General features: G+C 36.5%; 2 protein-coding genes across 2 annotated transcripts in view; one reads left to right on the top strand and one right to left on the bottom strand.

The window, feature by feature from the left end:
- Positions 1-24,838, bottom strand: part of LOC136036724 (alkylated DNA repair protein alkB homolog 8-like) — a 65,670-nt gene that overhangs the window by 3,880 nt on the left and 36,952 nt on the right. Inside the window, exons 6-9 of the mRNA XM_065719072.1 lie at positions 21,990-22,212; positions 19,507-19,662; positions 15,947-16,096; positions 8,339-8,446 (exon numbers count right to left, since the gene is read on the bottom strand). Coding sequence (XP_065575144.1) covers positions 8,339-8,446; positions 15,947-16,096; positions 19,507-19,662; positions 21,990-22,212 — 637 coding nt within the window. The remainder of the gene's footprint in view (positions 1-8,338; positions 8,447-15,946; positions 16,097-19,506; positions 19,663-21,989; positions 22,213-24,838) is intronic.
- LOC136036636 (uncharacterized) lies at positions 10,474-14,360 on the top strand. Its single transcript, XM_065718935.1, has 2 exons — positions 10,474-11,629; positions 13,534-14,360. The coding sequence occupies exons 1-2, from the start codon at positions 10,567-10,569 to the stop codon at positions 14,358-14,360; spliced, it is 1,890 nt and encodes a 629-aa protein (XP_065575007.1). The 5' UTR covers positions 10,474-10,566.

Here is a 24,838-nt window from a genome sequence, read left to right as displayed (position 1 = left end):
ATCTTTAATTTTCCGAATCATTTTATTTTGTTTGAAAATGTTTCTTTGATTTCTAGGGACCAAGGTTTAAAGCAAATTTTCAGGGAAACAATCGAAATTAAAAAAAAAATTATTCAAGAATAATTCCATCAACAGAGATACAGGTGAATTTGGATTGAACTCAATCTATATATATAAAAATAAGTTGTCTGTCTGTCTGTGGATCTGTGGATCAGGTGACGTCATGTTTCGGCTGACGTCATGAAATTAGTTGCCGTCATTTTTGCTTTGAAGGTGACGTCATTCAAGTTATATAAGACATATGTTCGCGTAGAAATCTATTAATGTTTAAGTTTATAATGACTGATGAAGATGCTCAAAGAGTCTATGCCAAAAAACTTGCTGCTGATAGAGAAAGTCAGAAAAGAAAGCGTGCCGAGGAACTACCAGAGCAACGCGAAAGCAGACTTGCTGCTAAAAGAGAAAGTGAAAAAAGAAGGCGTGCCGAGGAATCAAAAGACCAGCAGGGAAACAGACTTGAGGCTGATAGAGAAAGAAAGAACAGAAAGCATGCCGAGGAACTACCAGAGCAACGCAGAAGCAGACTTGCTGCTAAAAGAGAAAGTGAAAAAAGAAGGCGTGCCGAGGAATCAAAAGACCAGCAGGGAAACAGACTTGAGGCTGATAGAGAAAGAAAGAACAGAAAGCATGCCGAGGAACTACCAGAGCAACGCAGAAGCAGACTTGCTGCTAAAAGAGAATGTGAAAAAAGAAGGCGTGCCGAGGAATTACAAGAACAGCGAGAAATCAGGCTTGCTGCTGATAGAGAAAGTAAGAAAAGAAAGCGTGCCGAGGAATCACAAAAACAGCAAGAAATCAGGCTTGCTGCTGATAGAGAAAGTAAGAAAAGAAAGCGTGCCGAGGAATTACAAGAACAGCAAGAAATCAGGCTTGCTGCTGATAGAGAAAGTAAGAAAAGAAAGCGTGCCGAGGAATCAGAGCAATCTGAAAGTTATCGCCTGGCATTCAGGTACAACCCAGTCGATGATTATAGCTTGAGTAGATGTGTTCAAATCGGGACAATGTCTAAAATTTGTCCCTATTGCAAGGCCTTGAAATTCAATGGTGAAACAATGGGAATGTGTTGCGCCTCAGGAAAAGTTAAACTTCCTCTATTGGCTGCACCACCAGAGCCATTTAAGACTTTCCTTACTGGAACTACGTCAGAATCTAAGCGTTTTTTGTCAAAAATCAGACAATACAACTCATGTTTCCAAATGACGTCGTTTGGAGCCCAAATCGAAAATCCAGATCAATTTATGTCTACTTTCAAAGTAAAAGGGCAAATTTATCATAAAGCAGGGTCCCTTCTACCATTCTCAGGCGAGAATCATAAATTTTTACAATTGTACTTCATCAGTGATAGAAATTCTGAATTGAATGCACGTTGCGAAATTTCTCCCAACGTTGAAAGGACAATCGTTTCCCAATTGCAACATCTTTTCCACGAAAATAATAATTTAGTGCGTCTGTTCGAAACAGCCATCGATTTGATGCCTACTGATACTCATAAAATTGTTGTTTCCGCTGACAAAACGCCTCCTGGCCAACATGTGCGTAGATACAATGCTCCGACTATCGACGAAGTGGCAATCGTTATGGTCGGTGATCAGTTTTTACCTCGAGATATTATTCTACATAAGCGAAACGCTCAGTTGTTAAGAATTGCTGAAACTCATCGATGCTACGATGCCCTACAATATCCTATCATTTTTTGGGATGGAACCGACGGCTATCACTTTAATATTAAATTGATGAATCCAGCCACTAACAAAGAAATGAATAAGAAATGCAGTGCAATGCATTATTATTCCTATAGACTAATGATTCGGCAGGATGAAGAAAATTATATTTTAAAATGCCGTGAATTGTTTCACCAATTTGTCGTGGATATGTATGCTAAAATTGAATCAGAACGTTTGCTATATATCCGCCTGAATCAGACCAAGCTCCGCTCTGAACAATATATTCATTTGCGAGATGCAGTTATAAATGACGGTAATACCACAAACATTGGAAGATTAACAATTTTACCTTCGTCATATGCTGGCAGTCCCCGTCATATGCATGAATATGCTCAAGATGCTATTGCGTATGTTCGTCTCTATGGTCGTCCAGATTTATTTATTACATTTACATGTAATCAATCTTGGGACGAGATACTGCAGCTTTTACTTCAAGGACAATCGGCGGTTCATAGGCATGACATTACGGCACGTGTCTTCCGGCAAAAGTTGAAATCACTGATAAACTACCTTGTAAAACATGAAGTGTTTGGGTCAGTGCGATGCTGGATGTACTCAGTGGAATGGCAAAAACGAGGTTTGCCACACGCACATATACTAATCTGGCTACATAAAAAAATTACTTCAAACGAAATTGATGATGTGATTTCCGCTGAAATACCTGATAAAAATGTCGATAAGGGGTTACATGATATTATTGTAAAAAATATGATACATGGACCTTGCGGTGCACTGAACGAAAATTCACCATGCATGGCCAAAGGAAGGTGCACAAAGCAATATCCTCGACTTTTAGTACCCAAAACAATTACTGGCAATGATGGTTACCCACAATATAGAAGAAGATCTACTGAAGATGGCGGTAAAACAGCAATAATAAAGAAGCGTAAAGGTACCACCATCGAAGTAGATAACCAGTGGGTTGTTCCATATTCCCCATTATTATCAAAAACATTTAATGCACACATAAACGTTGAATACTGTAACTCCGTAAAGGCAATCAAATACATATGTAAATACGTCAACAAAGGCAGTGACATGGCAGTTTTTGGCTTGCAGTCCGAAATCAAAGATTTCGATGAAATCGTAGAATATCAGGCTGGAAGATACATAAACAGTAATGAAGCTGTTTGGCGAATTCTTTCATTTCCGATACATGAACGTAGTCCAGCTGTTGTTCACTTAGCGGTACATTTACAGAATGGTCAACGTGTTTATTTCACGGAAACCAACGTGCAACAAAGAGTCCTGAATCCACCGGATACAACATTAACAGCTTTTTTTTCGCTTTGCAAAAATGATTCTTTTGCAAAAAAACTGCTGTATACTGAAGTGCCTTCGTATTACACGTGGAATAATAAAAATAAAGTATTTGAACGTCGAAAACAGGGTAAGTCAGTCGACGGCCAACCTACCATCTTCAAAGATACCACGATAGGAAGACGCTCTACACCGTTCACCCCAATCAACATGAATGCTTCTTTCTACGCCTGCTTTTGGTGAATGTACCCGGTCCGACATCCTTTGAGTATTTGAGGACTGTAAATGGTACTATACATGACACTTACCGTAGTGCATGCCAAGCTCTGAATTTATTGGAGAATGACCAACACTGGGATAACTGCATCAATGACGCGTGCGAAACGTCAACCCCAAGTCAAATTCGTGCATTGTTTGGCATCATTTTAACAACTTGCTCTCCATCAGCTCCTACAGAGTTATGGGAAAAATATAAGTCAAAAATGTCCGAAGATATACTTCATCAAAAACAGTTAGAGACGTCAGACATGACTTTTGATTTTACATCAGAAATTTATAACTACACTTTAGTTGTTATATAAGATTTGTGCATAAGTATGGCAAACAAACCTCTTCAGGATTTGGGAATGCCTTCACCTAACCGTATCGCTGCTGTTTCGACATGTGTAGAATTGAATCGTGAACAAAGTTACAGTACGAGTGATCTATTGTCGTATGTACAAAATAACATTTCCAAGTTAACGTCGGAACAAAAAGACATTTATGATACGATAATGCATTGTGTCGATAACAACGTTGGAGAAATTTTCTTTTTGGATGCGCCAGGAGGTACTGGTAAAACGTTTGTGATAAAACTGATTCTGGCATCAATTCGATCTAAAAATGATATAGCGTTGGCAATTGCGTCGTCCGGAATAGCTGCAACATTGCTGCCTGGTGGAAGAACTGCTCATTCCGCTTTAAAATTGCCTCTGAACTTGCATTCTACAGAAACTCCCACGTGCAATATTTCCAAATCATCTGGGATGAGTAAAGTATTGCAGCAATGCAAACTTATTATTTGGGATGAGTGCACAATGGCACACAAAAAATCGCTCGAGGCTCTGGATCAATGCTTGAAAGATTTGCGAGGGAAGTCGAAACCCTTTGGCAGCACCTTAATATTGCTTGCGGGAGATTTCAGGCAAACATTACCTATAATACCTAGATCAACTCCTGCAGACGAAATGAATGCTTGCCTGAAAAATTCTAATTTATGGGCACACGTAAAAACATTAAAATTAACTACAAATATGCGTGTCCGATTGCAAAACGATGACTCTGGTCAAACATTTTCAGATCAATTGCTGGCAATGGGAAACGGAAAGCTCCCAGTAGACTCAATTTCAGGACGTATACAACTACCTGCTGATTTCTGTAATTTAGTGACGTCCAAAAATGAATTGATTGAAAAAGTATTTCCGAATATTCTAAAAAATTATAAAAATAATAAATGGCTAAGTGAAAGAGCGATTCTCGCACCCAAAAATATAGACGTCCACGAAATCAACAATATTGTTTTGACCAAGATTCAAGACCAGGCAGTCCTTTACAAGTCAGTCGACACAGTTTTGGAACCAAATGAAGCGGTTAATTATCCATCTGAATTTTTAAATTCCATAGATCTTTCAGGGTTTCCACCACACGTGCTACAACTAAAAATAGGCGTACCAATAATACTTTTAAGAAATATAAACCCACCAAAGCTTTGCAATGGCACTCGACTTGCCGTAAAAAAAACAATGGAAAACCTAATAGAGGCCACAATCCTGACAGGGCCTTTTGAGGGTGAGGCTGTTCTTATTCCTCGCATTCCCATGATTCCAACAGATCTGCCTTTTCAATTTAAAAGATTGCAATTCCCAATTCGATTAGCATTTGCAATCACCATTAACAAAGCTCAAGGTCAATCATTAGAAAAATGTGGTATTGATCTTAATACTGATTGTTTTTCCCATGGACAATTGTACGTTGCATGTTCGAGGGTCGGTAAACCTGACAATCTATTTATATGCAGCGAGAATTGGACAGCGAAGAATGTTGTATATTCGCAAGTTTTACGCTGTTAATTTGTATTTCGGAACCAAATGAAGCGGTTAATTATCCATCTGAATTTTTAAATTTCATAGATCCTTCAGGGTATCGACCACACCTGCTACAACTAAAAATAGGCGTACCAATAATACTTTTAAGAAATATCAACCCACCAAAGCTTTGCAATGGCACGCGACTTGCCGTAAAAAAAAACAATGGAAAACCTAATAGATGCCACAATCTTGACAGGGCCTTATGAGGGTGAGGCTGTTCTTATTCCTCGCATTCCCATGATTCCAACGGATCTGCTTTTTCAATTTAAAAGATTGCAATTCCCAATTCGATTAGCATTTGCAACCACCATCAACAAAGCTCAAGGGCAATCACTAGAAAAATGCGGTATAGATCTTAATACAGATTGCTTTACCAATGTACAATTGTATGTTGCATCTTTGAGGGTCGGTAAACCTGACAATCTATTTATACGCACAGACAATGGGACAGCGAAGACTGTTGTATATTCACAAGTTTTACGTAGTTAATTTGTATTGTATCTATCTATCTATCTATCTATATAAAAACGAGTTGTGTGTATGCATGTTTGTTTGTTTGTAAAAAGAGCGTTTGCATATGACGTCATTATTAGTACATACGGCTTTGTATATGGACAGACAATGGGAAAGCCAAGAATGTTGTATATTCGCAATTTTTACGTAGTTTGAAACACATATATAAATCTATCTATATTCACAGGTGGGACACAGGGACACAACTACAATGGCGCGTAACTAATATGGCGCGTAACTAATATGGCACGTAACGACTTACGCGCGCGGGGGGCTTGGGGGGACGCGAAGCGCCCCACCAACTAGGTGTTGTGGTGGCGCGAAGCGCCACCCCAACAGCTAGTTTATGATAATTTACTGAGGTCAAATAATTTTTTGCTATAGAGTCCTCTGATACGCTGAATGCGATGGTGTGATTTTCGTTAAGATTCTTTGACTTTTAGGGGATGTTTCCCCCTATTTTCCAAAATAAGGCAAATTTTCTCAGGCTCGTAACTTTTGATGACAAAGATTAAATTTGATGAAACTCATATGTTTAAAATCAGCATGAAAATTCGATTCTTTTGATGTATCTTATAGTATCAAAATTCCGTTTTTTAGAGTTTCGTTTACTATTGAGCCGGGTCGCTCCTTACTACAGTTCGTTACCACGAACTGTTTGATACATGCAACGTTTACATAATTGCTTTTTTGTGGAATTTCGTATTTTTTGCCAGAAGACAGATCACGGGTGCGTTTTTATTTTTATTTTTTCCCAGGGGTCATCGTATCGACCAAGTGGTCCTAGAATTTCGCAAGAGGGCTCATTCTAACAAAAATGAAAAGTTCTAGTGCCCTTTTTAAGTGACCAAAAAAATGGAGGGCACCTAGGCCACCTCCCACGCTCATTTTTTCCAAAAGTCAACGGATCAAAATTTTGAGATAGCCATTTTGTTCCGACTCACTCCCCCACAGTCCCTGGGGGAGGGGCTGCACGTTACAAACTTTGTCTTTAAGAATGACAGGGGTCATTCTTAAAGAATTGGGACAAAACTTAAGATTTTAGTGTAAAGAGCGAGGTATTAATGAGGGGACAAACCCCCTCATATACATAATAAAAAATATAAGAATATAAAAGTTTGTTACGTAAATTGATTCTTCAGTTACGTATATTTTTTACTAATAAAAACGTTCGTTAAAAATTAAAAGTTCTAGTTGCCTTTTTAAGTAACCGAAAAATTGGAGGGCAACTAGACCTCCTTCCCCACCCCTTATTTCTCAAAATCGTCTGATCAAAACTAAGAGAAGGCCATTTAGCCAAAAAAAGAATTAATATGCAAATTTCATTTTAATAATCTATGTGCGGAGAACCAAAATCAAAAATGCATTAATTCAAAAACGTTCAGAAATTAAATTAAAAAAAAACTAGTTTTTTTAACTGAAAGTAAGGAGCGATATTAAAACTTAAAACGAACAGAAAGTACTCCGTATATGAAATGGGTTGTCCCCTCCGCAATCCCTCGCTCTTAACGCTAAAGTTTGACTCTTTGCCACAATTCTACTTTTTAAGACAATTGAAAACTTTAGCGTAAAGAGCGAGGGATTGCGGAGGGGACAACCCATTTCATATACGGAGTAATATTTGTTCGTTTTAAGTTTTAATTTCGCTCCTTATTTTCAGCTAAAAAAACTAGTTTTTTTTATTTAATTTTTTAATAAGGGACAAATTACTGTTAATAATTCAAAATTTATTCAAGAGTTCAAAGATAAAATACAAAGTCTTTCATAAGTAATATATACTTAGAAAACTGTAAAACTGATTTGATTCCCTGAAATATTAAGAAAAAGAGAGTGGAGCTTCATCATTCCAAATCAATCGCCATCCCCAAATTTTATCGTGTAACTACAATAGTTAAACTGAAAAAAAAATTATTGAATTTTACTACTACTAAGAATTTTACTACTAGGTACTACTAAGCGGTTGCGCACTCTCCTCCTCCACTCTAAACTACTCAAAGCTTCACTCTTTACCAGCAATCACTAAGTTCCTATTTCCTTCACAACTCTCCTTACGACGGATACGTGTTTATTTGTTTCTTGTTCTTTTCCCATGTGTGATCGTATCAATATAATGGTCCTAGAAGATCGGGAGAGGATACATTTTTCTTCAATTTATCTTATTATATTCATCTTCATGGCAGGAGGATGAATACGAGGCTCCTATGGTTGCAAGAGATTGCGACGAGCCACCTCAGATCAGTTCATAAAGTTAAGTTTATATGTCAAATCTCTGTCATCTCGGCGTGATTTTGTAATTAAAAAAAGCTCATTTAAAACAAAGCCAATGTTTTTATAAAGAACTGCGTTTTCATATCCTAGGTAATGAATGTCGTCATAGTTCTATTAGAACTATGACGTAAATAGAAAAACGCTATACTATTACGTTAGCTCTGATGACATTGGTTATGATGTCATGATTATAGTAGAAAACCTTTTGTAATTAAAAAAAAAAATTAATAGAATTATAGTACCAAACGATATAATAAAGAGCGAACTCTTGCCCTTAGTAACTTATAGTAACTAGTAACTATTAACTATAGTAACTAGATCAGTTCACCAAGTCAACTTTATATGTCAAATTTCTGAATAAAAAGAGTAAGAATTAGATACAAATACCTGCAAGTATTTCGTATTTGTTTGATCTTTGGACCAAACACTCACGAGGCAACGGCCATCTGGCCTCAATACTCGCGCCATTTCTGTTAAAGCAGCTAAACGACGGGCCTAAAATAAAATCATACTGTAAATTTTACAATTAAAATACGCTTTGACACTTTCAACAACTTGCCCTAGATCCGTTAAAAGACTTGCAATTTATAAATTTATCACTCACATTTATTAGATCTATATATAAAAAAATAAGTTGTCTGTGTGTTATGTCTGTCGAGTGACGTCATGTTTGTGTGTCGACTGACGTCATGTTTGTCGACTGACGTCATTATAAGGATTGAGCTGTATGCGTCATGAAGTTGTTTGTCGACTGACGTCATGTTTGTCAACTGATGAAATTACAGACCGGGACACCGGGACACAAATGACGACCGGGACACAGGGAATATAAATGACGACCGGAAACCTCAAAGAGAAATTACAGACTGGGACACCGGGACACAGGGAATATAAATGACGATCGGGACACAGGGACACAACTACAACAGGGACGCCGGGGGCACAGGGAAGATATATAAATGGCGACCGGGACACAGGGATTGTTCGAAGAGAAAGTACAGACCGGGACACCGGGACACAAATGACGACCGGGACACCGGGACACACGGAATATAAATGACGACCGGGACAATCAAAGAGAAATTACAAACTGGGACACCGGGACACAAATGACGACCGGGAGACGACCGGGACATAGGGACACATCATTAGAATAACGAGATATAGATCTGAATACGGATTGTTTTTCCCATGGACAATTATATGTTGCATGTTCAAGAGTCAGTAAACCTGACAATCTATTTATGTGCACAGACAATGGGATAGCGAAGAATATTGTATATTCGCAAGTTTTACGTAGTTAAAAACAATATATATATATATATATATATATATATATATATATATATATATATATATATATATATATATATATATATCTATATATATATATATATATATATATATGTATATATGTATATATATATTTATATATATATATTATATATATTTATATATATATATGTATATATATATATATATATATATATATTATATATATATATATATATATATATATATATGCATATATATATATATTTATATATATATATATATATGTATATATATATATATATATATATATATATATATATACATATATATATATATATATATAAATATATATATATATATATATATATATATATATATATATATATATATATATATATATATATATATATATATATATATAATATATATATATATATTATATATATATATATATATATATATATATATATATATATATATATATATATATATATATATATATATATATATATATATCTATTCACAGGCGGGACACAGGGACACAACTACAATGGCGCGTAACTAATATGGCGCGTAACGACTTACGCGCGCGGGGGGGGCTTGGGGGGCGCGAAGCCCCCCCACCAACTAGGTGTTGGGGTGGCGCGAAGCGCCACCCCAACATCTAGTGTATAATATAAACCCTTAAAGGAAGTCGAGCATACTGTCTAAAGCCAAATTTATGATGATTACAATATTATTTCTGGATAGCTTCTGTCCTTAAGGATAGGGGTTTGAGAGACTTTGCAAGCCGGGCAAGAGTCAACCCAGCTCTTAAGATGTACTTGGAGAAATCTGGGGGAGACAAACAGTAAGGGTATGCGAAAGCACAGGATGGCTGGCCTCCAGCTCCCCATTGCACATCCTGATAGAAGCGTCTGTCGGTAAGACCCATGCCGTACCAACACCGCGGGTAAGATTGTAAAGACCCATGCTCCATTCTTACTGCCTTTTTTTACCTCATTTCTTGATATTATATCTATATGGATTTTCTAATTTTTTTTTTTAATGCACAAATAACAATTCAGTTAAAATTTATTTTAAAAAATCAATTAAATGAAAACTAACCCCCCAAAAACGTTACCAAGCGCTCAGTGGATAAATAACAGAGTAACAATTACATGAAAAGATAAGAAAAAAACACTAATTATATGGATGAAAGATATGTACTAATTCTACTCCAATAGGAGCGCCTTAGCTTCGCCTCGAGTTAAACTGAGATAGACGGGTGCAATCGCCTCAATTGACCAAACCAAACCAGTTGACGTTCGCATTCGCTTTGATTCAGACCAAATTGAATAATGAGTGACAGTGAAATAGTGATTGGACTATTGGACAGTTTAGTTGATGAAGATTATGAACGTGGAAGGCGAAATAAAGCTCATTCGCGTCGCAGAATACTCTCAAGTGAGAGTGATAGTGATCATAGAACAAATAGTGGCTCTCGGAGCCCAGAGTTTCAAACTCATGCTCGATATGGCTCTCGGAGCCCTCAAATTAGTTCTAGGAATGACAAATCTAGCTCTCGGAGCCCACAAATAGGTTCTAGAACCATAAGAACTGGCTCTGTGAGCCCCGTAAAAATCCATGACAAAAAGCGGAAGGCTTCTCCGGAAAAGCGAAAAGATAAAAGATTAAAAGAAAACACGTCAAATGACTCTCTATTCAAAAAGATTTCTGAGGGACGTTCTGGTAACAAAGAGGGTCCCAAGATCCATAAAAAACTTGCCAAAGTTGCAAATAGAGCTTTCTCCGAGCCTTTGGAAATAGGGAAGCTAAAAGATTTATTTGAGCGCCACCCTAGGCCTGCGAATACAGATAAAATTGTTGTTCCCAAGGTGAATAGTGAGATTTGGGCCACTCTCTCAGCACGTGCTAAGCAGAGGGATGCTAAGGCACTTCAAGTGCAGCGGACAATTGCTCACTCAACCTTTTGTGTTTTAGAGGCAGTAAATGATGTTCTTGAGCTCGAAAATGAGCATATCAAAGAAAAGGTTGTTAAAAACCTTACAGATGCAGTTCACATGCTTGGCCTCACCAATTATGATTTAAGTCTAAAAAGACGCCATGCGATGAAATTCGAGTTGAGCCCAGATCCCATGGTGGCATCCGCTTTATGCGCTCCCGAAGTCAAAGTCACGGAGTTTCTTTTTGGCAAAGATGTTGCAAAAACAACGTCCAAAGCCAAATCCGTGGCGGATTTGAAAAAATCATTTGGAAGACCAAAAAAGTGCAAGGGGGGCCTACCGTTATCGCCGATGGCAGAACGAGGCTCCCCGTCCATTCTATCGAAAAAAGCAGAACCAGGTCCGTCAGGAGAGGTCGAAATTCCAGAACTTTCAGAAAAGGGATCGCAAATAGGTGGTATGTACCATTTAACATACCCTGACCTTGAGTTTTATGATTTTGTTGTAAATTTCAATAGGCAGTCCAAACATTTGGTTGATAATTTTAAAGCAGGGAGAATTAGTAAGTTTATCTCAAAATGGCAATCAATAACAAGTGATTTGAATATTTTGAATATTGTGGCTTCAGGCTATAAGATTGAATTCGAGAAAAGGCCATTAAAAGCTTTGGTAACAAAAAACAAAAGTTTTACGCCTGAAGAAATGCAGGCTATACGAAAAGAAGTTTATATTTTATTGCATAAAGGAGTTATTATTAAAGTACCCGAGTTCAGAATAAAAGGAATACTTTGTGTTTCTCCCGTTTTTACGGTCCCAAAGAAAGATGGGTCTTCTCGGTTTATTTTGAATCTTAAAAAACTAAACGAAAGTATTAAATATTACCATTTTAAAATGGAAAGTGTTCAGTCTGCGGTTCTTTTAATGACAAAAAATTGTTATATGGCCTCTGTTGACCTTGTTGACTTTTATTATTCATGCCCTGTTGATTTTGAGTATCAATTATGGCTTTGTTTTGAAGTAGATTGTTATTATGCTTTCACATGTATGCCAAACGGCTTATCATCTGCCCCAAGGGTTCTCACGAAACTTATGAAACCCGTTTTCTCCCTTCTTCGACGAAAAGGTTATATGTCAATTGTTTATCTAGACGATACCCTTCTTCTGGGAAGGTCAGTTTTAGAATGTCAAAACAATGTCTATGAAACAGTGAAATTACTGTCAGAGCTGGGGTTTGTAATTCACCCGGGGAAGTCAGTTCTCATTCCAAGTCAAAGAATAGAATTTCTGGGTTTTTTATTAGATTCGCGATTAATGTGTATTTCCCTGCCGGAAAGAAAAATTGAAAAGGTTCTAGATTCAGTTTCAAAAGTTCTCCGTCAAAAATCGACTACGATTCAAAATTTGGCCGAAACTCTAGGTGTTCTTGTTTCAACCTTCCCAGCAGTGGAATTAGGGCCTTTATATTACCGGAAAGCGGAATCATTGAAAATTCAAGCACTAAAGCACGCGAAGGGTGATTTTGCGGCTAGGCTAACTTTAACATCCGATGTAATTTCCGAATTGCATTGGTGGTTGAACATTGCCAACCATGCGTCTAAAGCAATTGAACCTAGGTCAATTGACAAATATTTGTGTAGTGATGCATCCAAATTAGGCTGGGCACTCGTGGATGAATATTCCATGAAAACAGCCACAGGCGAATGGTCCTCAGAAGAGAAGGGATTTGACATCAATGTTTTAGAAACGAAGGCCGTTTATCTGGGATTAAAGTGTTTTGCTCAGGATATTAAGGGCATTCATGTCAGGCTGCGTTCAGATAATATAACCACAGTAGCTTATATAAATAAAATGGGAGGAACAAAATCTCAATTGTGTAACTATTTCGCAAATAGGATCTGGCAGTTAGTATTGCAGGATAAAGGGTGGATATCTGCAGAGCATGTGCCAGGAGTTGCTAATATCGCGGATAAAGCATCTCGAAAATTTGATAATGAAAAAGAATGGAAATTGAATTCTAGAATATTCGTTATTTTGAATTCGTTGGTATGTCAGTCGATAGATATTGATCTGTTTGCTACCAGATTAAATTTTCAGATTAAACCATTTGTTTCTTGGAAACCAGATCCAGAATGTTTTTTCGTAGATGCATTTGCAATGAGTTGGGAGCCTCATTTCTTTTATGCCTTTCCCCCATTTAGCTTACTTCTGAGGACCCTTCAGAAGGTAGAGACAGATCAGGCAACTGGTATTTTGATTTTCCCAAACTGGACCACACAAGTTTGGTATCCCTTACTATTAAAGCTCTTAATAGGAAGTCCTATACTTTTACCAAATGATACTTTTACTTTGTCTCTTCCACAGAAACCGACCTTACACCATCCATTGTCCAAAACGTTACGCCTAGCGGCTTGTGTCGTCTCCGGCAAGGGCTTCACCACCAAGGATATTCTCCTTCCACAGTCGATATTATCATGGATGGATGGCGGGATTCAACTAAGCGTCAGTACAGGGTTTACATTGAAAAATGGATCGACTTTTGTGGAAGAAACACAATCCAGGCCTTGGAGGCAACTGTACCGGAGACTTTGACCTTTCTTACGGAACTGTTTTACTCAGGTGTTGGATACAGTGCTATTAATACTGCGAAGAGTGCTTTATCCGCAATTTTACCAAGCCTTCAGTTAGGCAGTAATCACATCACTAAGAAATTCATGAGAGGTGTCTTTAATAGAAGGCCTAGCCTACCCAAGATTTCTAGTATTTGGGATGTAAAATGTGTATTCGATCTATTTAGATTGCCAGTTTGGGATATCGAAAACCTTAAATTAAAGACACTAACACAAAAATTAGCGGTTTTATTGATTCTATCGGCTTGTGAAAGAGTTCAGTTGTTGGCCAGTTTGTCACTTAATAATATGATAAATAATGACGATGGAAGTTTTGATTTTCAAATTAATGTGCTATTAAAAACAACGAAACCGGGAAACCACAAATCAGTAGTTAAATTTCGACCTTTTCAAGAGTCGTCCCTTTGTCCGGTGACGCACTTAGCTAGGTATATTAGAATGACGTCATACCTGAATAGAGACGACGCACTTTTTCTTACATATCGTAAGCCTTATACCGCTGCGTCCAAGTCATCTATTTCTAGATGGATAAAAAAAAAGTATTATTTCTTGCAGGTATAGATACCAGTGTTTACGGTGCTCATAGCACACGGTCTGCCTCAACGTCCCACCTTAAAGCAAGAGGAGTTGATGTTGACCAAATCATAAGATATGTAGGCTGGACAAATGCTAAAACGTTTGCAAGGTTTTATAATAAACCAATTGAAAGTGAAAAACAGTTATCTGTTTTTGAAGTCACTCATCGCATTCTGTTATATTTGAATTATTTTACTATAAATGAAATTTTGTACAGCGGCCTCTTTTTATTGAATAGGGCTATTATTGGTCATTAGTGTTGGTTTAGCTCATGCTGAACTTTAAAATCTCAGTTTAACTCGAGGCGAAGCTAAGGCGCTCCTATTGGAGTAGAATTTATAAATTAAACGAAAACTTACCAAGTTTGAAGTTTGATTGTAATTCTACTCCAAAGAAGGAGCGCCAGCGTAGCTGAGAGTTCAACTGCCCTCCCAATTTCCCTTCCCGTTGAACTCTCAGCGTTTCATCATGAGCTTAACCACCGCATACTACAACGACTTTAAAACACTGGTTTGGTTTGGTCAATTGAGGCGATTGCACCCGTCTATCTCAGTTGAACTCTCAGCTACGCTGGCGCTCCTTCTTTGGAGTAGAATTACAATCAAACTTCAAACTTGGTAAGTTTTCGTTTAATTTATAAATTATATATCTGAAACCTTCCAGTCGAGCACGGAAACTTTCAGACCAAAGAAGCTTCCTTTTTCAAATTTGATTTTTAGTTTTAGTATTTTTGTAGCTATCCAGCATACGGTTTATCATGGGTATTGTATCCTAAAACAGATCCTAAAACATGGACCCAGTTCAATAAACCAAATAAAGCTTTCAAATATCAACATTTCCAGCAAATGAGAACTTCTTCAACAATATCTTGAAAAGTCTCTGTTCATTGGAACTGTTTAGTTCTTTCACGACAAAATGCAGTGCAATCTTTACATTTACTTATAACGTTATAAAAGAACATTGCCATTGAAGCGATATTTTGAAACTTTTTTAAAAATTAAAACAACACACATACTACGTTGTAGAGGTACAAAATCTTGGATCCGCTCAGCAGCATCCCCAGAACCTTGTATCAAAGTATAAAATAGGCTTCAACCTCATATGAAATTCAGCGTTTTTCAGAAAAATAAAAAAAAAAATTCAGCGTTTTTCAGGAAAAAACACCGCATATAATTATTTCATAAACTTCAGAATTTATTTATGCCTAAGAATAACGAATTCATAGATATTTTTATGTAACTTTGTTTTATTTGGGGAGCGGAAGTCTATCCCCCCCCCAACAAAAAAATACCAAGAAAGAAAAAGCATAAACAGATTAAGCATTAAATCTACGAATTTAACAACAATACTTTCCGTGAAATCTTGCACAGCCCCCTCAGAACATCGAGAATGCTGAAAACTGAGTCAATCAATTACTTTGGCACTGATGTCAAAATTTACTTTTAAATTTTTTAAATTTTACTTTTAAATTTCGATTGAATCGATTTGGCAATTGATGAACTCAAATAAATAATAAGGATGCTACCAAAATTCCTGTATTTTAAAGATACAAACGTCTAAAATAGGCTTACCTTATTTGCCAGGTGATGAATTACGGCTATGGAGATGATGTAATCCGCAGCTTCACAGCGAAATGGGAGGGAACGACACTCCGCGGAAAATACTTCAAAGCCCCTCCCGTGGGCAATCTGAAGGAGGCCTTCACTCCTATCACAGCCAATCTTTATTCAAATAAATAACGGTAAGTTTAGTAATAATACAGAGAAACAGTGAGCTTACTTGAAAACAATTTTGCTATTCAAAACCTTACTGGTCTTTTTACTGGCTTATTAATTTTATGAAAAAGAACCAATGAAATTTTGGGTTCTTTTGCTTGCTCAAAATTTGAGATAATAAGTACAGGTAAATAAATCAACAGGTAGAAAAAAAACAAATATCTGGCATCCCTTTTTGAGATATGCACAAGGGCTAATTTGATTGGCTTACGAAAATCTGCTACAACAATAAACCAATAGAATAAAAGCCCACTTTTTAGCACGAAAGAATAGGATAATAATTTTTTTCTCTGGCGATAATAATTTTTTTTTTCAAATTCTTGGATTCACAAAAAGAGACTGAAGAAAATTCAAGATGAAGATGAATTATATTTCCTTTTTTTAAATTACACTTTAATTTAACGATGGGAAAAAACGCACAAAATGTGTTACCCGAAGTAAAAATTTTTGAATCAAATTTAAAGCGGAGTGGAACCCTTATTGTATTCTTGCACAAATATTTGCATTTTTGTACATTTATACATTTATTTGTATATTGTACTTTTATTTTTATACCAATACAACTGCAATTTGTAAAAGATGATTTCAAGTGCCAGACTGTGATGAAAGGATACATTTTCATTTGAATGAGTTACTATTTTGATGCACGATTTATGTGATGAAAAAAAAGATATGTTGATATCTGTGTGCTTCAGGTACGTACACAGCTTGTAAACGGCCTTCAAGATCGTATATTTTCTTCGAATCCTTAAATACCGAGGATATTGAAATCTGACTGTGTGTATTGTTAAGGGGAAACTTGCACAATCATATTTATTTTGAAACATTATGAAAAATTGAGAATTAAATTTTTAATGAAAAAGACCTCCATATAGGGGAAGAGATTAAAAACGAAAATAGAGACGCTATGGAGTTTTTGGCAAAAGCGGGTATTACCAAAAAAAAGGAAAAAAGGATGAAAAATTAGCAAAAACAAACTGAAAAGATATGACACTAGAGAAAGCGCAGGATTCTTTTGAAGGTGAAAAAAAACCCGTGCGTAGATTTTCAAACATAACAATTTGTTTATTCCCACGTATTTCTCAGAGGAATACCTTCCTGATTAAGCTGCTTGCTGTCAGATCTTTTTAAAGAAAAAAAAATCACAAAAATTGGACAAAAATTCCAAAATTTTCGACTCAGTGAGTCAACGGAAGCAAATGAGACCCACCTCCATAAAAAATATAATTATTACAAAGGTAATCACACTGGGGTGTAAAGCCATCTTTCCAGCTACTAAAATTATTTGCTTTCTTGGTTCTAAGGAACCATGCTAAGTTAACATTACCTGGGAAACGATCTTTACTACAGAAAATCTTTATGTTAGATCTTTATGCTAAATTCTTTATACCATAGCTTTCGTGATAAACTGTGCACAGTTTTCGCACAGTAAGGCACATAATGTGCAGAGTATGGCACAGTTTTAAAAAATCTATGGCACAGTGTATATTCAGTTATTATGATAACAATGGGTCAACCGAAAAAAACCTGTCTAAAATTTTTTTAAAGATAAAAAAAAGCGATATTAAACTTATTGCGCCATGTCAAATAGAGATTATCCCAAAAGACCCTTCTCTAAAATGCGTTAAGGAAGGGTAAAAAACATTTAAAAGTTAAGTACGATAATTGCCACGGCTACCAACACATCTTCAGGAGAAACTGCAGCAAAACCTGATATATATATATATATATATATATATATATATATATATATATATATATATATATATATATATATATATATATATATATATATACTTGTATATAACATAAATAACATGGGGGATAACCTTTCCAGTCCTGGGCTTCAATTTGCCAATGACACCACAACACATTTAGTCATTCCAAAACATGAAGACCCAATAACAGCATCCCTGCCACTAGAGACAGATCTTTTGGAGGCTGGAAAGTGGTCTGATGCCTGGATGCCCACATTCAATATATCAAAAATAAAAGAGCTGATGATCTTCCGATCAAAAGTACCCCCATACACCCCAACTTCCTCTTATTGAACGAAGCTACGAAGAATGTCAACAAATCTTGTCTCCTCAGAATTCAATTTTCTACAGAGGTCTTTTAGATAACCCGCCTCGATCAGGTAAGAACCTCCTGCACAAGAAATTTGCAGATCACCCTGTTAAAACCTTCTATTACTTAGATCGATCATCCCACTTTACAAGTCTTGCATGAGACCCATTACAGATTCCCACTGTATGCTGGTGGTCCAGAAACAATGTTAGTTCCATTCTAAAAGTCCAAAAAGGGCAGAATAGTCTTTCCCCATGACTCTCTCCAGTTTGTTGGTGAGAGGTTTGATGTAGCGTCGATGGCTGTTTTCAACAAGTACTTAAATTCACCTCTTTCTCTAGAGCTTTCTGGCATTATGCCACCGATTATCCAACCAACATGACTGACACAAAGGCATACAGCTCGGTCCAATTATCTTGAGGCTGGGAAGCCGATAATTTGAAGAACAGCTTCATCCGAGGTTGCACTTCGATATGGAATAATATTCCTCGGGAAGCTATCCCTAAGAGTTTCTCTGTTGACTCTTTAAAAAGAAGATTCAACAGACCTAAAAAAAACTCGATAAGAACTAGCGACAAATCAGATATTTAATTATACCTGGTGCCACGAATATAGGAGGGTAAAACCACCCACAAAATTATGTGTATAAATTGCATAAGAATAGATCATACCTCCGCCATGAATCTATAGCTAATTTTTGCCAGGTTTTTACGCCCTTTTGTTTTTTTGTTCTTAAATCGGCGCTGACTATTACTGAAAACTCCATAACTAAATATATAGGTCCCTTTTGTTCAAAATTTAAATCCAAATTTCCCCAGGGATTTTCTGTTTTTTTTTTTTTTTTTTTTTTGTTTTTTTTTTTTTTTTTTTTTTTTTTTTTAACAGAGAAACAGAAGAAAAATCCGAAAGACTTCACCTCAAATATATCTTCCAAGCTCAAAATATTTTGCACTGACGCACCGAACGTCTAGAAAAAAAAAATCATCTCAAATATACACCTTTCAAGCTAAAAATGTTTTGCATACCTGAATACAACGTCTAGCAAAACAGATCTAGGAAAAAGAAAAGCAAAAAAAAAAAAGACAATAAAATGGAAGAAAATCGGTGAGACACCACTTCGAATATATTGCTTCCAACCCAAAGACTTTTTGTATAAACGCTTCCAACACCTAGCAAAGCATATCCATTAAAAGAATAGAAAGAAAGAGAAAACGACAGACGAGAATAGACAGAACTGAAAGAAAGAGAACAGAAAGAATGAGAAAGAAAGAAATTCTGGAAGATATTACCTCGAATATGTTTCGCCCGAGCCCGAAATATTTTGCATTGCCGCATCCAACGTCTAGCAAAACCGATCCACTTTCAATTTCTGATAAGAATTTAGTGACGCCAGACCAGGGAGTGTGTCTCGTCGCACTAAAATGAGGAGCAATTTCGTCGTATACCTTAAACAAAAAGAGTCGAATAACACCTCACTTGACATTTTAACAAGACAATTGGGATTTTGAGAGAGAATCTGATTCTTAAAGCAGTCATCCGAGTTGCAGCGGGTAGCAGCCTAGCAAGAGACGATCAAGTTCCATAGTAAAAAAAAACAACAACAAAATAACCCATAACTCCTAAAACTAAAGTCAGATAAAAAAAAAGAAGTACACTATTAGAACCGTCTTGTCCAATACCCCTATAGAGGAAACTAACTGCCCCTTGGCTTGAATAACGAGGAAAATATATTGGTTTGAGAATCAAGAAAAGTGGCTGCAACCACGATATTCTACATCAAGGTCATATTTTTTCCGTTTTTTTCAACTCAGATAGCTGGGCACTGGAAAATCATAGGGAGCTGTTTAATGGCTAATCTTATATAAATATTCATCAAGATCCGATCACCCAATCGTAAGTTATAAATGCCTCATTTTTCTACTTTTTCTTCTCCCTCCAGCCCCCCAGATGGCCTAATCGGGAAAATGACTTTATCAAGTCAATTTGCGCAGCTACCGGACACACCTACCAATTTCCATCGTCCTAGCATGTTCAGAAGCACCAAACTCGCCAAAGCACTGAACCCCACCCCCTAACTCCCCCAAAGAGAGTGGATCCAGTACAGTTACGTCAATCACGTATCTACGACAATTGCTTATTTTACCCACCAAGTTTCATCCTGATTTCTCTACTCTAAGCGTTTTCCAAGATTTCCGGTTTCCCACTCCAACCCTATCCAATGTCAAAAGATCTGGTCGGGATTTTAAATAAGAGCTCTGAGACACGAGTTCCTTCTAAACATCAAATTTCATTAAGATCCGGTCACCCGTTCTTAAGTTAAAAATTCCTCGATTTTTTAAATTTTTCTTTTGTTTTCATACGACCTATCACTCAGATAATTCTTGTACAAACCCCTTCTACTCTCTAATAAACATAAAGCTTTTTCACTAATATTCCTAGTTGCAGTCTCAGCACTCTTCCCTAACACACCACAAGCAACTTCACAAATTGTTTTTCTAAAATTATTCCATCCATTTTCCACATTGTCAAATTTTAAACTCTCAATTTTAGTATTCAACTTTTCCTGGAAGGTTTTTCTCAAATTTTCATCCTGGAGTCTACCAATATCATAACTTTCCGGGAGGTAGCTACCCTTCCGAAATTTCAGCTTTAAATATACCTTAGACACTACTATATGGTGATCTTTACTTTTAACATCAATAACAGTACTCCTATACACCCTAGTATCTTGTTCCTGCTAGTCTTCCGTTTACAATAACATAATCAATAAGGTTTGCTGTCTTACCATCACATGAATACCATGTCAACTTATGGGCCATTTTGTTACCAGACACCGTATTGGTTATAACTAGGTTGTTATACCTACAAAACTGCAAAAGTCTATAGCCATTACTGTTTTCTTTTCCTATACCAAATTTACCTAGGCTAGGATACCATCTATCCCTATTTCTACCAACCTGGGCGTTAAAATCTCCTAGCAAAAACACCATATTTCTACCTGGTTATATATTTACGACCCTCTACAGACACAAAGAAATTGTTTTTCTGACTCATTACTACCACATAGTCTCGCAGCTTATTATACTGAAGAAAGCATGCAACAGCTTAGGGATTCTTCAAATCCCCGCATGCAACCTAGATCTTGTTTGCATTTTTACACAAATTCAGGTATAGGATAACTTTAAGGGGGGGAGGCTCAAAACAAATAAAAGTTATGTGGTCATGAATATGTTCAGCAAGGGCTAACTTTTTTTTTATTCTGCCCTTGCTGAGCATATCAATGACCTCCCGCATCATAACCTTATATTTGACCAGGCTAGCTTAATCGCTGTTTTTAGGTATGAACCAGTTCAAGTTCAATTTTTTTTTTTAACGATTCTACATAAATAAATAAAAAACAACATTATTGCGCTTAAGAAAAACCTATGAGGGTTTGCGGTCACACCAAAGTCCACGTAACTACTTACTTATTAAATGAAACATTTAATTAAATATACTATAAATAAGTTCAAAAAAATAAACAATATAATTAATAATAAAAGTAAAAACACCCGATCCCTAAACAATATAAAATAAAAACATAAAAGAAAAAATATAATGACACGTCCAGTATCTATTTCTCAGTAATACTCAACTCCCTCTTCCCTGCATCAAACTACTTTTCCAACATCAATTTTGACCTCCCTGCCCCTTCGTCCCCTACACACCTAATACGGGCCTAACAGCGAAAAATGTCTGTATTTTCATGTCCTTTATACTTTACCAATCTTACCTGGTGTACATGAAGATTTTCTAATCTTTCTGCTACTTGGTCATCTATTTCGTCCTTGTCACTGCGATCGCAGAATTCTAGGTATGGACAATCGCAAGGTTTACTTCGTACTTGCCGGAATGTTATAGAGATTCTTTTATTTCTTCTAGCACATGTTAATTCCCCCGATGGAGATGTCACAATATCTACCTGACGGGGCACAATTCCGTGCTTCCATACATACCTAAAAAAAAAGAAGATATTTCCATAGAGTACATAGAGTACATCCTGTCCCATCCATAAGGAAACAAATACAAAATTTCCATTTTGAACGAGAACAGAAATAAAAATCGCCTAAAAAAAAAAGAAGTAAGACCGAAATCATCAAAATAATCAAATAATAAGTAAGACGGCACTAGACCCTTAAGGTCCAAACCGGCAGTGCTGACCTTCGTTTCATGGCCCTTCAGCCAGAAAGTGAAATGGGGGGCTGGGGGCCAACCATCCTGTGCTTTCACACACCCTTCCTGCTTACCATCCCACATTTCTCCAGGTACCCATTTAGAGCTGGGTCGGCTCTGACTGAGCTTACAGAGTCGTGCCACTGACCCCCGTCCAAAACCAAATAACTGCTCACAACTGGGATTGAGCCCATGCCCCTAGGACAAAGGATTCTCACACCACCGCGCCAACCTTTTAGCCAGGACGGCTTAGAATAAATAATAACGTAGATGGAAATTCTTGTTCCCAAACGAGACTGGCTCACTGCCTCCTAAAATTGAGTTGGTTTTGGGGGCAAATGGAATTTCGGGCTTGAGTAAAGTTCGAAATTAACGTCCTTAAAAGTCTAGAATCATAAACATTTAAGGCATCTTGAGTTTACTTAGTTTACTTGATATTTTTTGGCACAGTAAAAAAAAAAGTAAAAAGAGATCAATCCAATGCAAAATAAAGTAAATTGCGTTTAGTATCATTAGAAACTTAAGGAACTAAAAGAGTCACTGTCCTCCTACGCATATGCCCGCCTTGATTTTTTTTTATAGATGGAATAATAGTGATTGTACATAAAGGTGTAACCAAACATAGTTAAAAACCAATTCACAAACGGGGCACTGAAGCACCAAGAATATCAAAATAATTTTGCTTTGCCCCTCCCCCCTAGACCTTGCCATGCTCGGCATTCTAACGACAGGCCACTCTAAGGTCTGCTTAATACTCGCTCCAACTGAAACTGTGGTTGTTCTGTGGCAGCATCGTTTCGGTCCTAACATAAGCAATAGAAAGTCGGAATCTTATATCTGAGGAGGAACGTCTCATGTGTATGAAAACAGCTCCTTGCTAAGGTCGTTAAATATGATCTGGACATGCAAAATAACAAGCATGGAATTTCACCATTTTGCAAAACAAAGATGGCGGTATCAAGACCACGTGATTCATGTGTCTTCTTCTGTTAAAACCCATGAGAGAAATTTTTTAATCAGAGAATACTGTCATTCTTTATTTCCAGATTATGAAGCAAGAAAGAAGGGCTTTCCTAAATAAGATGGTCCATCAGGTTTGGATACCACACTCTCCCTCAGAAAACCCAAAGAGACATTTATTTTCTAAAATTTTCTTAGATATACATACAACCATACCCACACAAATGCATACTTATTCCAGTGGCGTAGAATCACAAAAATTCAAGGGGGAGCGGGGGGTCAAATTGTTTTCTTCAGAAACTATGGGGAAAGAAATTTAGGATTAAAAAGATAATAATACCATAAGAAGGTATTGTCAACGTAAGCACTCCCAAAGTTGGTGTTGGAAACCCGGGGGCAGGGAAATTACATTATTTATTCTTTCTAAACGTTGGTCCAGTTGTTAGTGTGCCATCATATTTATTTCGTTCAGTGTCACACACTCAGATTTAATGTTTCAAGCTCATACTTGTTTCTCTATTAGAGTGGTTTGAACAGAGGGACATCTGTTAAGGAGAACCCCAATATTACATGTTCCTCTTTTTTCTAACAACAATTTTGTTTTCCTGCTTTAAGTTTGTGTAAGTGAAATGTTCACAAAATTTCAACAGATTTGTTGCCGAATAATTTAGCTTGTTTTGGTCTTTTATAGGTTGTGTAATACATTAAATAATTCAAAAAGTACAGGGAGAGGAGGAAAATTTCAAAAGAATTATTACCAGATACTTTGGCTAATTCCAGATAGATGGAATTAGGACATAAAATAAACTTGGAAGTTTAATTTGAACAGAGACAAACGAATAGAAACAATGTAATTCTCGAAGTTTCAGAGCAGCATCACACTGATCAGTATTGCCACGTTGAGTCGTGAAAATAAATAAGCGGAACTAGTTATTCAAATATAACAATGCTTTTTGTCCTTAAAAATTCAAACAATAACAATCTATTGATTCCCATAGATAAATACACCTTCCAAGGAAATCTGTATTTTTCTAAGTTGTTTGGTGGTATATGTTTTTAGCTTAATTTTTGCTGATTTTTACCTGTTTTTTTTTCATATTTGGTACCCAAAACTGAATTTTGATTTTTCCTAATTGCTTAAAGATACATGGTTGTGTATTTTTCAGTTAACGAATTCGAACACCTCAACGTATAAAGAATAGTTCAATAAGGACAAATCCTTTTATTAGACAGGGAACAACAACACAAATCTCTTGATATTTAGGTCACGTATATAATGGCGGTCATCAGCAAATAAATTAAAAAAATGCGAATAAAAAACTGAGATTTATACAAAATAACAAATTAATAACATATTGTTTAACGCTTTTACTTTCTTCAAAGCAGTTACAGGTGCTAATCTCTTTGATTTTTCAGTTGCCGGTCCATGAGATTGATTTTTACGTGGAG

Source organism: Artemia franciscana, chromosome 15 (assembly GCF_032884065.1).
Source record: "Artemia franciscana chromosome 15, ASM3288406v1, whole genome shotgun sequence".
Taxonomy (NCBI): Eukaryota; Metazoa; Arthropoda; class Branchiopoda; order Anostraca; family Artemiidae; genus Artemia; species Artemia franciscana.
Note: the sequence above shows the minus strand (reverse complement) of the source record. Positions and strands in the feature narration are given on the sequence as shown.

Excerpts from the sequence above, each read along its gene's own strand:
- LOC136036636 (XM_065718935.1), top strand. The coding sequence starts at position 10,567 with ATGAGTGACAGTGAAATAGTGATTGGACTATTGGACAGTTTAGTTGAT. Across the intron at positions 11,630-13,533 it reads AAAGGGATCGCAAATAGGTG|AAACCGACCTTACACCATCC; the intron begins GTATGTACCATT and ends TCTCTTCCACAG.